Genomic DNA, 17,141 nt, shown 5'->3' with positions numbered 1-17,141 from the left:
CACTGCATGAATTGAGTCTTATTTCTTGCTTGCAAATTGTTTTTGCCCATGGTAGCCTAATGTCGGTCTGACTCATACTTCGGACGTTTTGTTCCCTTGACAAATTTTACATTTTTAACTGGCATGTACAATATCCTTCAAGTGAACAAGACTATACATCATTCTCGATGGGTTGAGACATTAAATGAGCTGCATGTCCAAAGCAGACCACCAATTGGACGCGCGCTCTTTAAGGGAACAAATTTACTTTCGCATACCGCTTATACTTATGACAGTGGAGTGGACTGCAAGTAACTTGCGTTTCATTTTCATCTCGTTATGGCGATGATGATATGTAACTATGAAACTAAAACTAAAACAAAAACAAACCAAAAAAAAACAAACCAAAAAAAAGGAAGAAAAATGCGTCAAGCACTAATTAAACTCGAGCGTCCTGTCCTGCGGGATGGAACGTATGCCGGTCACGCAGGGGACAAGTATGGTTCAAAGGGTCAGAAGGACACTGTCCACTTTGTCTGGGTGAAGTGTGTGTTTATGGGTGACGTGTCTGCCTGGTCGGCTCGAGGCCAGGTCAACTTTCGCCTCATCGGACAGCTCATCAATTAGATCAGACCCCCACTACATATATATTTCAGGTGTATATCTGTGATTATTATCCATCCATTCATTTTCCGTACTGCTTATCCTCACGCGGGTCGCGGGCCTGCTGGAGCCTATCCCAGCTATCTTCGGGCAAGAGGCGGGGTACACCCTGAACTGGTCGCCAGCCAAGCGCAGGGGACATAAAAACAAATAACCATTCACACTCACATTCATACCTACGGGCAATTTAGAGTCTTCAAACAACCTACCACGCATGTTTTAGGGATGTGGGAGAAAACTGGAGTACCCGGAGAAAACCCACGCAGGCACGGGGAGAACATGCAAACTCCACACAGGCGAGACCAGATTTGAACCCCGGTCCTCAGAACTGTGAGGCAGATGTGCTAACCAGTCGGTCACCATGCTGCCTGATTATTATTATTATTATTATTATTAATGCTCGACAAAAGCAACTTCTTTGCACACTTGAATTTACTTTCCATTACACTTTATTGGACATATAGGTAGTATTGGTAAGTACTTGACAAACACGGACATGATAACCAAACAGTGTAAAAAAACATAAATTAAACAACTTCTAAATGTACACATTCCTAAATATTTTAGGTAGTTTCAGGAATAACTACAATTTGTTATTCCCCCACACTGCCACCCCTGCTTGAAAAAAGTAAAACCATGAAGTGTTAGTATAAAATGATGCTTATATGCTCATTATGTATAGGAATTCTGAAGCTGCTTGTTTTATATATATATAGTACATCTTAAATGTGAGTGCCGCATAACACCGATAAGATTTGGTGTCTCTTCACTTTATCTTGTGTATCGGTCTGAGTAAAAGTTTACCACACGTCTATGTAAATAATGGGTATAAATAATCACAGTAAAATGATGAAAATTCAAGTGCCTAGCAGAGAGAGAGGACGATAAAAAGGGATAACTTATAACATTTTGTTGGAATGTAACATGAAATGTGTTGTTAAACAGCACATTTGCGCCGACGACTTATTTACGAATTGGTTTTAAACCATCAAAACGCACAATGCAAAACGCACCATCTCGCCCATAGACATTCTCTGTACCATCTCAGGCATCGTCCCTTTTCTCCTTTCAGATCACACAGATACAAATGATGTGTATTAAGGGACTTGAACAACATGATGAGGGAGTTGGGGTTCGTATGACTCTTCTTTGCTTCTTCTCGTGTAAAACAATACTATGCAATTAAACGCAGGTCACTTTCCATGAGTTTTAAGTTCAGACCAAGGGCGTTGGAGGAATGAATGATCTTTAAGAAAGAGAATGACAATGGATTTGTCTTCATGTCTTCTTGCCCTTTTATGAGTCTATTTTGTTCTTCATATGCTTATTCCGTCCGTTTTTCCTCTTCTTCAACCCCGTTCGCTGTGGATGAAGAAGAGGATGAAGACGAGTTCATCAGCTTGTTTTCCTTTTTCCACTTCATCCTCCGGTTCTGGAACCAGATTTTAATCTGGCGCTCAGTGAGGCAAAGCGCGTGTGCGATCTCGATCCGCCTCCTGCGCGTGAGATAGCGGTTGAAGTGGAACTCCTTCTCCAGTTCGAGTGTCTGGTAGCGGGTGTAAGTCTGCCGCCCACGTCTGCCAGGACTCCCAAACCCCCCTGAGAGAGAAGGAGGGTTGAAGAAAGGGTTAGGACGTTGACGAGAGTGAATCCATTCAATACATGATGAGCTCTCTTTAAATTTGTCGGGCTGGGATCCATGTGAGGTTGTCAGAAATATTTTATACTGATCTGAAACAATTTATTATGATCTCAGGTTATAACTTATTGTCAACTATGTTGACTGAAAAAAAAAACAGTTCTTTGATTTTATTTTATTTGAACATGTATGTCGGTTGCAAGTTATTAAAATGTTTGAAAATAACAAATATTATTGTACTATTTTCGAGGAGAAGAGTGGGAAATTACGTCAGTTTACCACATTTTAATCATGTGAAACATGATCATATTAAACCCTTTTTTCATACGCACAGTATGAGGAAGTAAACAATCAGGCCAAAATAACCAGTGGCCTCAGTCGCATTTAGACAACAGGGAAGGCATGTTGAACAATAAAATATACACTATCTAATCAGTCTAGCAGTTTTATTTTATGTGCTAATGGGAGTTGAGGTGTGCAATAAGATTGTTCTTAATACTTCATAATTATTTGTTTGTATGTGTTCTCTGTTTCTTAAATTTTCATTTGTTTTTCAAACACATTGGCTTTCACTCGTTGTATTGGATCGGTGGTACACACACAAAAATTTTTTTTAAATTGACTTAATTCAAACATGCATGTTGCACAAAATGTGGTCAACTAACGTAAATTATTCGATTATTTTCGAGGAGAAGTGGGAAAGATTACATCAATTTATCACATTCTAATCATGTGCAACCAATGTGATGATTCGATTAAGTACATTTTTTTTTTTTTTTTTTTTTTAGATTTTCCCATATCTCGTAGTTACTCTAACTGGATAAATTCTATTGCGTGTGCTTTGGACAACATCTGAAGCTCAGCATCTCCTGATATACCTCAATACACTGTCAAAAAGCTTTTTCAACACCGTGTTTGTCCACTTTATATCAGAACGTTATATTTTTAGGGAGAAGCTGTTGTAGCTTTCAGTTGTGACATTTATATGAAATTGAGTTCAGATTATGATGATGGTGATTATTATTATTATTATTATTGCGCCTGAGGAAAAAAAGAGACAGATATAATGCCTGATTGAAGACGTATAAAACATGCCCATTTTCATCATCAGATTTCTTTCTTCTCGTCTTCTCGGTATAGCAGCAGCTTTGGTGTCCACTTTGACTTCCAACCCAAACATACCCGTTTTACGATGGACAGTAAAAATAGCGAGCAGTGACTGACGGGCCAACAAACGGAGATCATAAAACAACTCGTGGGATAGGAAAAGGAGGAGGAGGAGGAAGGCGAGGAGGAGGAGGAGGAGGAAGAGGAAAGGGAGAAACTGAAAGAGGAAACAAACGTCAGTTTTATGACCTGGATCATAAAATGTGCAAGGGAGATTCTTTGGAGTAAGAAAAGGAAGCTCACCATTGCACGCGTTCATTCGCTGCATCCACGGGTAAATGTGGGCTGATCCCGTCTGCTTGTCATCCACGGTGTCACCGAAGACCCCCTTGCCACTCAAACTCGCGCAGTCCGTTTTGCCGTCTTGGCTCAGCGCGATTGGATGCTCCTCCAGGCTGCAAGCGTAGTCCTTGTCCCGGTAGAAGCTCGCCGCCGCCGCCGCCGCTGCAGCTTTAGCATAGTCACACGCGCTTGCGGCACCTACACCGACCCCTGCCGCCGCCCGATGCCCCCCATACACTCCGTTGGTTGCCTGTTGGTAATAGGCAGCAGCCGGGTAGGGCTTCTCCTGCACGCCACCTCCGCTCGCGCTGAACGCCGCCGCCGCTGCAGCGGTGACGGCCGCAGCCCCCGGGTACTGTCTGATCGGGTGATCTGTGGCGTATCCAGAGGAATAGAGAGGGATTTGACCCAAGAAGGACTCAGCCGCCTGCCCGCCTCCGCCCATTCCCGATAGCGCTAACGGGGAAAGTGGAGTTGACAAAATAGGAACTCATGAGGTCTGTAGGCTAAGAAAGTGGATAATAACGGAGGAAAGGAGCAGAGGGCAGGACAGGGGGGCGAGAAACAACAACAATGTGCACGCGGTAAAAAAAAAAAAAAAAAAGAGGAGGAGGAGGAGGCGAAAGGGGCTATCGGCTAACAGCTAACGCTTATCCCTCCAGTCCTCCTTCATCTGCTTCCCCAGCCTGCACTTTATGATTTGTTGTGTTTTATAGCCGACAGTTCGACGGGCTGCTGCTATCACTTAGTTGATCGCAGATTGGGAGGAGGGGTGAGCTTGATGAGGGTTAGAGGGGACACGGGGAGTCTGGGCGCTGTGGAGTACGCAGAAAGACAGCGTGTGTGTGTGTGTGTGTGTGTGCGTGCGAGTAAAACGGTATTGGCTGAGGAGAGGCATATGTACTGAAAAAAAGTCATATTCCATTCAAACATGCACATCGGTTCCACATGATTATATGTGAGAAAGTAATATTATTTGATATTTTTTCGAGGAAACGAGGGGAATAGTAAGTCCATTTACCACATTTAAATCACGTGCCACTGACTATTAAGTACTTTTTTTTGGTGTGGGAGTTGGAGGCAAGCAGGCAACACCTGACCACACCTTGACCAATGGGAAGGTTCCCGTGCTGCATTCGTTCACTCGTTTTCATTATACTCAAAGGCGGAGGAGAGGATGTGTGTGTGTGCGCGCGCGCTTGCGTGCGTGCGTGTGTGTGCGCGCGCCCCAAAAAGTCCTTTTGAATTTACTTAATTCGAACATGTCGGTTGCACATGATTAAAACGTGTTAAACTAACAAATTATTTGATTATTTTCTAGGAAAAGAGGGAGAAATTACGTAGGTATACCACATTTTAATTATGTGCAACTGAAAATGAAGTACTTTGTGTGTGTGTGTGTGTGTGTGTGTGTGTGCAGGTGGTACCTATTGCCTCTTTTCTATTTGCACTTTGCAATTTCCCTTCCTCTCTTGCTAATTCTCTTCCAATCTACTTTTACAATCGTCATCTGGTTCCCGGTGACATTGCGCAATCAGACTCGGCGTCTTTGGGGCGTTAAATTGATTCTCTTTGTCCCTGTGTCTCCCCGTCTGTTGGGCCCCATAACAACCGGCGGCTGACAAACGCACTTATGCGCAGCGCAAGCGAACTGCAGCCCCGAGGTGTGTGTGTGATGAGGGGGGGATTTCTTAATGGGAATAATAAAACATATTCCTTGCACTTTGCAAATAATACATAGCACATTAAAAGGATTTCAGCGAAACTATATCACGCAGGCGCTCGCGTGTGACCCGATGTGCGCAAGTCGGTGATAATATATAAAAGTGGACTTCATCTGTGGTCGGTTTGCATCGACATGAAAGTGTATGGGTGCCTTAGACTTTCCATTATAGTAAACAAGGAAATAATAGAAGTGTATGAATCAGGTGAGGCGCTTCTTTTGTTTTTTAATGTCACGAAGAGAAATATTGTTGCGTTTGGATCTCCTTTGACACATATACCACAGATGTGGTGCTATACTTACAGAAGCACGCCCGGTTTGATTTATGTCCATAGTGAATTATTGTGATGATATGTGACACCGATCGAATGCTAAAAAGACTGAAGACAACCGAGTAAAAGAACAAAACAGTCAGAATTCTGTTTTGAGCATCAAGTCAAAAAATACACATGCAGAATTTTCAGAAATAGATTAAAATGCCATAACCATTACGGGTCTATGGCATGGCTTATATCTTAATTCCATTGTTCATAAGAAAGCCAAAAGAGCCAGTGTGCATTTTCTTGCCATTTACAAAGTGACTGAATACTGTGCACTGCGTGTTCTGAAATAAATACAGCCAGTCTCATTCTGCGTCTCGTTCTCTTTGTTCCGCCACAGGCCCCGATTTGTCTGAATGGCTGTACTGCAGACAGTACAACTGACAAATAGAGACAAAGACTCTATTTTTACATTTACTTGACTGTGTGCTACCCCCACCATTCCTGCGTATCTTCATGCTTTCTCGCAGCTCTGCGAAGTAACACGGGCCAGAGCCGAGTGTCAGATAATAAGTTTAAACCTTGCTTTCTGTGGAAGATCACATGTAGACAGATGGAGGGACTCTCTTTAACTTTCATTTCCACCCTCGCCCCCACCCCTTTCTCGCTCCTCTGGCGATCTTTCCCTCTCCTTTCTCCCTGCAACGGCAGGACGCTCCGTTTCCTCTCTGGTTTGTGGGAACGGGAAGCAGCAGTATTGTGTTGGCGCTGACTGCGGTTTAATCATTGATGACTACCAACGCTGCACGCAGAGGACCGCACAGGCTAGGCCTTTTATATGCTCATTCTGCTATTACATACAGTACTGTACAGCCATTAAAGTCATTCTGGCTTTGACGGTGGAGTGTTAAAGATAACTTCTGAGTAGCACGCAGTCGCATTGCTGATAGACATTTGCAGGCACATGTGCATCAGTATATTATTTTTTGAAAAAGTATTCCAAATATATGCTGCTGTGGACCGGTGTTTTTTGAAGTAAGTTGAGTTTGGGAAATTAATTTAGGATAAAGAAAGGCCGAGTGCCATTACCATTCCATTATGACATAAGAAAATACTAGTAGTAATGAGTATGACATTAATGGTAAAATATCACCCACATTTAAAAAAAAAAAAAAAAAAAAACAGTAAAAAGCGGGATAGTGCCCGTTGGGCGGGGGACACGTCAAAGTAAGGAGCGCAATTAAAAATAAGACGTGGCTAATAACCAATACATTTGTGTGGGTGAAAAGTGGTTCTGACAAAGTTCCAGAGCTAGACTGTCGATTGTCTACACGAAAACATTTTGACATAATAATAAAAATACAACCGTCTTGAAAAGACAAAATGTTGTTTTATTTTACTCGTAATATGAAGTAATATGCCTGTGCTAATCAATTGGAGTGAAAACGTACACCATATACTGTATATTACGTGACAGACCTGAAAAAAGGACAATAGTCATGCATTTGGCCTGTTCTATACAGCTAACGTAAAAATACACATTTATTTATTTGGACCTATTATAGTTACTATTAGTTATTAGTGTTCCTTTTTATTTAATTTTGTTTGTTTGTTGAATAAAGTACACAATCATCAAAGAAAATATATTTGGGAATTACAGCAATTACACAAAACATCATCCAACAAATCAACTAATTTAAATCCAAACTAATTACGAAAATACAGTTGGATTTTGTCAGGATGATTCACTTTTGAAACAGATGCGTTGAACGTCGATTGAGAGAAACTTCAAAGCATCGGAAGATACACTAAGAATTTTAATGACCACTGAATTCCAGCGGAGTCAAACTTTTGGGTCTTCTTTACGGCTTTATTGCTCTTTTCACCACGTCGCTAGGTGTGTGTGCGCGCGCGCGCGTGTCTGTGAGTGTAAATGCGCGCGCGCGCGTGTTGTTCTTTGTGCTGCACAACGCATTTGTTCGTCTGCTGTTTGCTACAGGCCTGTTTTTTAACTTGTCCCCATTCCTTGGATTTTACAAGGTGTCAATAACAGTCATAAAGCAGTAAAAATAGTGGAACACGCACACACACGCACACACGCACGCGCGCGCGCGCAGACACACACACACACACACTCTCTTTTCGTTGCGCAGTGGCCCTGAGCAGTTTTCACGACGCCTTTTAGACAGGCTATTTACTAACAATTATTGTCAAATGATTTACTGTACATTGCAAGCGAAAAAGGATTTATTCACATGCCCAACACCCGACGGCGAAAACGGTGTATATCTAATATTTTGTACTTGTTCCATTTTGTTTAATCCAACACAATACATTTTAATCCCACTTTTCTATGTTGATTTGCCAACCATGTGTGTGGGAAAGATACATTGAGCTAAACTCTTTTAATATGCCACGAATCATTTACAGGCTATTGTGATCAATTTATATTTTATTGAACTTTTTATTTTTGATATTCACCAACATAGCATAACGGTCCTGAGAAGAAAACCTGTGTGTTCGTGCTCGAGCGTTTGTGCATGCCATGAACGCCCCCTGTAGCAGCAGTTAATAGCAAACCGAAAAAAACTTACTGACTTGAATTTTTGCTCTGTAATATACTGATCGTTTCCAGGTCCTTCACGGTACCATGAACATGTATTTGTGTCAGCTCACCAAACCGACCCCAGGGCACGTTAACAATTAAAGGGACGTTCAATGCACCACAAAGGTGCCTGGTGGCGTTTTTTTCTGTTTCTCTTACCACAAGAGGACATGCAATGGATGCGTGTAAATACATAAAATATTTCATGATAACATAAGTATACGACACGTTTTAGTCCTAGTTGGTCAACCAGTCAATTGCTGATTATTATTATTAGTGGTAGTAGTAGTAGTCGTAGTACGTAGTAGTAGTAGTAGTAGTATTAGTAGTAGTAGTACTCTAGTAATAATAATGTTACATTATATTCCTTCGTCTCTGAAGACTGGCTTGGTCGTGGGCTTCATTTGTTTAAACGGTGTATCTTGATGTATTGCACACTTGTAATCTAATTACAAAGCAAATCCACTGGCAGCGTTGGCTGCTGACCAAAGCATAAATAAAGGAAAGCGAGGATTTATATTCATTTGTCTTCAATGCTGATGTTAAAAAAATCAGATTTTTAATCCCGAGTCATAAATTATGCTCACGTGAATTTGGATGCATATATTGCAGGATCTGAAGTGGGAGATCAACATCAAATCCATCCTCAAAAAGGCCCAACAGAGGATATAATTCCTGCAGCTTCTGAGGAAGCACGGCCTGCCACAGAAGCTGTTGAGGCAGTTCTACACAGCAGTCATCGAATCAGTCCTGTGTTCTTCCTTCACAATCTGGTTTGTTGCTACTACAAAAAAGGACAAACTCCGACTGCAACGGACAATCGAAACTGGTGAAAAGATTGTCAGTACCCCTCTACCCACCCTTGAGGACTTGCACTGTGCCAGAACTAAGACAAGAGCATGCAAAATCCTCTTGGAGCCTCCACATCCTGGTCACCAGCTCTTCCATCTCATTCCCTCAGGTAGGCGCTACCGAACAATGCAAACTAAAACAAGCAGACATTCCAACAGCTTCTTCCCTCTTTCCATTAACTTCTTAAACAGTTAACTTAAAATTCCATTGCAACATGCGGCCAATTTTTGGGGGAGAGAATGTTGTCACGTCTATGTCAGGCCAATTATACACTACTCATGCTTTCACTGTAGTAGTCTCGCCACGCCGCACTAGTTGCAATATCTGTTGTTGACCAATACTGGCCACTCATGTACCTGAGTAGCATCTGCAACATTTGCACAAGCGACATTGTCCCAGATTATTGCACTACTTGTCACTTTAAACTGCATCAATTTCTTGAAGTCTCTGCGCCCTTTGCACAATGGTCATTGCACTGGACTATTGTTCTATTAGTCATTTCAAACTGCTCTAATTGCTGGAGGACTCTGCATCTTTTTGCACAATTGTCAAAAAAAATAAAATAAATAGTCCCGGCATTACCACATTACTGTTAACCTTTTACTGCTCAGTGACTGTGTTTTTTGTCTTAATGTCGCAAAAGTATTCTATGTCAATTGACTGTCTGCTGTCGTACTCGAGCGGCTCCAACTACCGGAGACAAATTCCTTGTGTGTTTTTGACATACTTGGCAAATAAGGATGATTCTGCTGATTCTGATTCTGATATTATGAGGGCCCCACCCCATGCTGCCCTTCACACAAACGCGTAAGCGTGCGCAAAGATTCACGCATGCATGCAGGAGCTTTGGTTGGGTCTGTTTATCAAAACAGCGACCCTGACCATCAAGCAGAAACTTTTCCACCCTAAACTTGTATTTCAGGGCCCGCAATCCCACAGTCCACGAGAGCACTCTATGTATGCATGCTTCACGCCCCATTCAACATAATGTAACAGCAGCCAAGCCTAACCTTGGCGAGGCACCAATCTGTCTTTAGCTGTGTCTACTTCAAACAAATACTGAAAGAGGCCTGTAACAGCAAGACAAAAGGTTAGCGGGTACACATCACCGCCATGATCCTTGTGCATGCGCATAAACGGGTCATTTTTAAAGAATTTAATCAATAACAACAAAGACAACTGTTTTTTTTTCATGCCACCTTGGATTTATATGGATAAATGTCTACTATGCTAAAGAAGCCACAGTTAAAATCCAATTTTCCAAAAGTCAGTGAGGATTTTAAATTTTAGGTATTCATAGTATAGGCAATCCCCATTGACAGACAAAATGGTGGTGGCTCACTGAAATAAACTTCTTTCATAACAGTGAAGACAAAAGTGCATCACGGTAAAGAGCTAATCAGCTAATAAAGATCGTGTGAATTGTACATATGTCATGTAAATTTCAATTTCCATGTGTTGCCCTTCAAACTCAGCAGATACAAGTGCATAAATGACTCTTAACTACTTATTAGACCCATTACAATCTTGTCTTCATATAATCATAATAACGGTAAAGACATGCAATAGCTCCGGCACGTTCACAAATTCATACATATTCATTCATATCTCAGAAATAATACAATTTATTTTGCTGTCTGCTTTTTTGTGGATGCAAAAGAGCTGCCTCATCCTGGCACTTCGGCTCACAGATCCCACTGTGTATTACAACAACATAATGAAGCTCTCTCCAGTGGCATATACACTAAAGACAGCTTGAGTGACAAAGAAAGACCATTTGTAAAAGTACCAAATAAGAAACTCTGAAGACACTAATGTCCATTTGTGTTAGTTTTCTTGGAAAATGTATATTAAGCAATGTGAAAAAATCCTCTATATCCAAAAATGTAATTAGCATAAAATATATTGTAAACGTCACTGATGGTGTAGTGGTACACTCATCTGACTTTGGTGCGGGCAGCGTGGGTTCAGTTCCCACTCAGTGACAGTGTGTATGTGAGTGCGAATGGTTGTCCGTGTCTATATGTGCCCTGCGACTGACTGGCGACCAGTTCAGGGTGTATTCTGCCTTTCGCCCGAAGTCTGATGGCATAGGCTCCAGCGCCCCGTGATCCTAACCAGGATAAGTGGCGTTGAAAATGGATGGATGAATATCTTGTAAACCATGAAACTTCATTTGAGACACCGAATCGTAAAGAAATGTAAATATTAAAAGCCTGAGAAATACTACTTTAGAATATTTTTTTTTCTTGGAAACAATTGTAACCTTTTGATAGATAACAATTGCCAATAACTCAAATACTCCATCCACCCACCCATCCATCAATTTTCTGTACTGCTTATCCTCACAAGGATCACGGCCGTGCTGGAGCATATCCCAGCTTTCTTCGGGCGAGAAGCGTGGTACACCCTTAACCGGTCGCCGGCCAATTGCAAGGGCACATATAACCAAGACAGCATTCGCACTCACATTCACACCTATGGGCAATTTAGAATCTTCAATCAACCTACCACGCATGTTTTGGGGATTCCACACAGGCGATTTGAACACCGGTCCTCAGAACTGTGAGGCAGATGTGCTAACCAGTTGTCCACCGTGCCGCCCTCAAATACTCATTCATTTATTCATTCATTTTCCAAACTGCTTATCCTCACGAGCGTCGCTGGCGTGCTGGAGCCTATCCCAGCTGTCTTCGGGCGAGAGGCGGGGTACACCCTGTCAAATTAATTGATGTTCAAAAATAAATTTAGTGGGCCATCTCTTTACTATTTATTAATCAAATTAGATGAGCATATACATACTCGCCTATTTTAGAATATCTTCATTCCACGGTGAGGGCTGAAACAGAGACATCACTTTGACAACATAGACGAGACAATGCAGGCGAGCGCCCGCACACGCACACACACGCTTGCACACACACGCTTACACGCGCACACGCACGCACACACACGCGTACACAGGCAAACCCGTACACACACGCACTCGCGCGCGAGCACACGCTACAATTCGGATTACTCACTAACATAACACACACTACCGCATAGCAAGCGTTCCTTTGAATCATCATGAGTGCACAAGTAATGCGTGGCGTGCAGTCTGTCTGTGCAGGAGTTTAAACATTGTCACCAGCAAGACGCTAGATGGCATCAAAGCATTTTGCAGGATACTCACGAGCCTACCACGCCAAGTGTGACGTTTTCCTGTTTTGCTGTCCGTGAGACCATCGCTCGTGGATTTCTAAAATTGCATGTAGACCGTGTTTGCTCCACTGTAATATAAACCGGTGATATACGATTAAACTCACTCCGGGATGTTACATTTCCTCTGCACCCGTTTACGTGGAGTATTGTTTGATAGTTTTGTCTCAGTGCACGCAAGTCTACTGACGATATATGAATATTGGTTGTACGAATGTGCATATGAATAAAACGGTGATCTTGACTAAATCTCTGCATGCTCTTTGATGCAACACGTCAAATCTGAGGAGATTATTTAGGCCATACCAGCATTCATGTTATGTTATTATTTACGGTATGCATGATGCAATGTGTGCATAAAACTAAACGAAAATGCATTTTTTTTAAAAAAAGACTATTTCCCTTGGAGAGGCGAAAGAATGACGGATACAAAGAGGCAACCTGCTATATTTCCATAACTGCTCTGAACTACATTTTTACACATACATACACATCCTGCCACCATTTAGGCCTTTATTTATAGCCATGATTTATCCTTGAGCCTTGTGAAGAGATATTCTTAATAATAAAGCGAATTACAAATCCAAAGTAAACTCAACAGATGAGTTTGCGTCATTGTGATTAGGATTTCCATCTCAACAAACGGACATTAATTATTATTTTATGAATATATATTCATTTTACTGCATACAAGATTTGAGGATATTGTTTCTTGAGTTAAAAAAAATACAGTGTTCATCAAAGCATGAACAGAAATGAAACTCCTTTGGAAATTAAGCCTTTTTAAAATTATAATATATATATATATATATATATATATAGTCTAAACATCGCTCCTATGACTTTTATTGGAGAGTACTAATTTTTGCAACTTTGCCGTAAATACATTGGTTTGTTTGTTCGTTAAAAAGTATTTTTGTGTGAATCTCATTCGCAAACAATGACGCACATGGTGAAAGTAACTCAAGATGTTCTTGCAAATCTGAGGTATACTCAATGATGCTGAGAACTGTACACCACTGATATTATTATCTTAAATCTGAAGCCACCCAAGCCCTAAGTGTATTTCTTTTTCACAGTTTGAACGAGTTTTCAGGATAGTGGCGTTTATAATATTACATTGACGTTTCAATAAATACACCGAACTATTCCATATGATATTTTTGTGTTATCTTTCTGAGCATTATATATATATATATATATATATATATATATATATATATATATATATATATATAGAGAGAGAGAGAGAGAGAGAGAGAGAGAGAGAGAGAGAGAGAAAATCTAAATAAGAACCTTGCATTTATCAATATTGGTAAGTAATACCATTGTAAGGTTGTTGGCTGTATACCAAATATTACAGCGCTGCATGTGACGCCATCCTTCTTCATTGCCGCAGAATGTACAACTAGAAGGAAAGGAATTGTCACGCCAAAAGGACAGGCTTGATATTTAATCCAGCAAAATACAACAACAACCTGGAACCTGGAGTTATCTGTGCACACGTTTGTGTGGGATATGCGTATGAGGGGACTATTAGCGATGGGTGGAGGGGCGAGCTGTAAAAAAAATAAAATAAAATACCAGCCACCTGCTGGGAGGAAATGAGAAGGGAAGCAAAGTCATAAAAGTGGGCTGGTCGCGCCCACGCACGCGCACGTGCGATGGAAAGACAAAGAGACGGCTGCAGCTTGAAAAAGACACAACTGTGGACAGAAAACGGCAAAACAATTGTCTCACGTTTGAATGCACAATGTTATTGAAGAAACCCTACTTACTTCATCTGAAGCCAATCTAGAAAACACACGCACAGCAAATGTGTGTATGTAAAACGTAAATGTAAAAATAAATAAATAGCATTGCAGTTTTAATTGGTGGCACATAATCCCACTAATCACAATTCAGAAAATGTGTCACAACGCTGCAAAAAAACACAAGCATGAAAAATCGGACAAACCTATGTGGTTGTTTTGCTCATTTAACATGGCAGTCAGCAGCGTGAATGCAGCACACATGGCTGCGAGTCACACAAGCGCTCTTACCTTTGGTCGTCCGAAACACCTGCAGCTCAAGCGTGTTAGCCCGGAACCATGTGGGAACCAGACCAGACAGTCGTGGCGCATGTCTACCGGATGCATGCTAATTGAGGTGAGCTTGACGAGGACGTTGTCGAGCACTAGTCAGAAAATGCTGTCTGTTACATCTCCGCCCCCGCTATCTTCAGCAGCATCCTTGACAAAATGACTCAGATCGAGTGGATTTCAAGTCCTCTGCGCTGTCATCGCAGCCGACGGGGCCTGCGAAGTCGCTGCGCCGCAGCAACAGCACGGGACCACACGGTAAGCGGAGCCATACACAGGAGCAAAGATCCGGAAGAGCAAGATGAGGAGGGAGGGGAGGAGGAGGAGGAGGAGGAGGAGGGCTGTCTGGAGTAGCACGGGTTGTTGCCAACATCTCTTCAAGGCTCCAAGCACAGCATTCTTAATCGGCACCATGCGTTCAAAGCAAAGCTAGGTTCGACATTCGGTAACGCGCGGAGCCGAGCTCGGCAGAGGTGGCTGTTTCGGGCCGGAGAGCGCTGCCGCAGCAATATAGCCACTTGGGAAATCATAAAAAGTTCATGTTCACGTTAAGGGCGTCCACATGACCACTCTACTGGCCAATCCCCGCGCGCGGCCACTCATAAACTTGTATCACAAAGTTGTAAATTTTCATAAAACAAGTAAGAATTTATAGCAATTCTGTGTCGATGTTGATGCTCTTGCTCCCTCGTCTACTCCTCCTCTCCACCATTTTCTTCATCTTCTGCTCTTGAAAGAGACGCGTGTCACCGTTCTCTCCCGGTGGAAATATTGCTGGGCTTGTATTCGTTTAAAAAAATGCACACCACAGCACATGGTGAAAATAGATATACAAAGACAAAAGTAGAAAATGTAGCTGTGTTGTCAGTTCAGGGTTGTGGCGTTCATGCATTCATGTAGGTTAAATCGGTGCTTGTTGCGACTAAAGGACGACTTGACCGATACATGTAGTCAGTAACATGTAAGCAGTGTGTTGCTCCGTTATAAAATTTCCCCAATCAATTCATATACCCGCCTCTTGGTGCATAATGAATCAACAACGTCTTTTTTTTCTTTCAATGTTTTCCTCTCATATGTTTGTCAAGGCGGGAAGCATTACGTTAAAAAGCGAGTTCAGTGTGCGTGGTGTCAAAACAGGCTTGCAGCTACAAACACGTAACGCGTAAATGTAAGGTAGTTTCGCATTGCGGCACTGCGTCAACATTTTAACTTCCCACAGGCCTATCGCCACGCGATCTGTAGTGGTTCAATGCGTTTTCATATATTCTTGACTGTTACATGCATTAGATAGAAAGTGGACTCCCTCAAATTGGAGATGCGACTACATTTTAATATTTAATTATGTCAGTTTACCACATTTTAATGGAGTGCGTCCGAAAATGATTTTGTGTGTAGAATTAGGCCGCGCCTTTATTATTCTACCATCCTCGGTGTGCCTCAATGACTGTTTTCATCTTAATTCCGTTTTAATTTGCTCAGTCCACAATTAAATGTAATCATAAAATAAACACACGTAGGCCTACAGTATCTTTGAACATATTCACTGACATATTTGTGCCGTGACTCCTCAAAGACCCGTGGTTGACTTTTCCTATCTGATAGTCAGTATAAAAACGGACGCCACACTTCCTCGAGCAAATGTCTCAGCAGGTTAAATTTTAAACCAGTGGAAGCGCAACACAGAAGGCGCACACAGGCCACTCGATGCCTTGTTCGTTTGGTTTCTTTGTGCCTTTTCGGCATTTATTTGGGTTTACGGCCCTTTGGTGGGTGCAATAAAGTCGCCAGGACATGTTGTAAACCCCCACGCTCTCCGCTTGTCAGCTAACAACCACGTTTGCAGCCTGGAACTCCACACGAAGAGGAGCTAGACAACGAAAAGGAAAAGCGTCTGGTTTCTGCAAGGAGATTGGCTCTGCAGAGGTAACATTCTCTGACCGCACTGAACAACTAAAGTTCAGAAATTCTGTTGGCTTGTATTCATATTTTATATACTGCAGAGTCATTATTTATAACTCACCTGAAATGTCTTTCTGAGCTCTTAAAATAACAACCGCAGCTGAAACAAACTGCTGCACATAAGTAATATGGAACATAAAAAAAAAATAACAATTAAACATGATATTATATTAGTTAACAAAATCAACAACGACAATAAGAATAAGAATAAGAATAACATTTCAAATATAGAACATGAAAAACAAAAATAATAATTTAATATTACATTATATTAGTTAACAGCATCAACAACTACAATAATAATACTAATAATAATAATAATAACAATACCATTCCAAAACGTGTTGCAGGAATCTTACATCCCTTTTCATAATATATTTTAGAACACGGCGAATTGGGAAATGAAAAACCATGGTCCTCAGGCAACATGTTCGCAATTGTAAGTGGATTTTACGCAAAATAACAATAATCACATAACGAAATGATAGTGAGACTAATAAGCTTATACGAGCAATGCATAAACTCTAAGAGACAAAATACATTGCTCCAGTAGGCCTATTATGGGTGTGGCACGATTGTTAGCAGGTCTGCCTCACGTTTCAGAGTTTCTGGTTTCGAATCTTAGCTCATGCGTGCAGTTTGCCGTGCTTGCGTGAATTTTCTCTGGGTACTCTTGGAGCTCCGGCGCACATACCGGGACACCAAGTCACCGACTCTGTCAGATGCATGC

The 17,141-nt window shown here is 41.6% G+C and overlaps 2 protein-coding genes across 3 annotated transcripts in view; both read right to left on the bottom strand.

The window, feature by feature from the left end:
* hoxb3a (homeobox B3a) overlaps nt 1–14,710 on the bottom strand; it is a 94,998-nt gene extending 80,288 nt beyond the window's left edge. The window contains exon 1 of one of the 2 annotated variants that reach the window (XM_061701251.1): nt 14,414–14,710. The gene's annotated coding sequence lies outside the window, so the exon portion shown is untranslated. The remainder of the gene's footprint in view (nt 1–14,413) is intronic. The other variant, XM_061701258.1, reaches the window with a different exon arrangement.
* On the bottom strand, nt 1,140–4,224 carry LOC133415303 (homeobox protein Hox-B6a-like). Its single transcript, XM_061701260.1, is given in 3 exon segments — nt 1,140–2,241; nt 3,692–4,187; nt 4,189–4,224. Coding segments are annotated over 3 exon segments (807 nt in total). The 3' UTR covers nt 1,140–1,966.
* Nucleotides 14,711–17,141: the final 2,431 nt, after the last annotated feature.

This window comes from Phycodurus eques, chromosome 16, assembly GCF_024500275.1.
Source record: "Phycodurus eques isolate BA_2022a chromosome 16, UOR_Pequ_1.1, whole genome shotgun sequence".
Taxonomy (NCBI): domain Eukaryota; kingdom Metazoa; phylum Chordata; class Actinopteri; order Syngnathiformes; family Syngnathidae; genus Phycodurus; species Phycodurus eques.
This window is presented reverse-complemented; position numbering and strand designations above follow the sequence as displayed.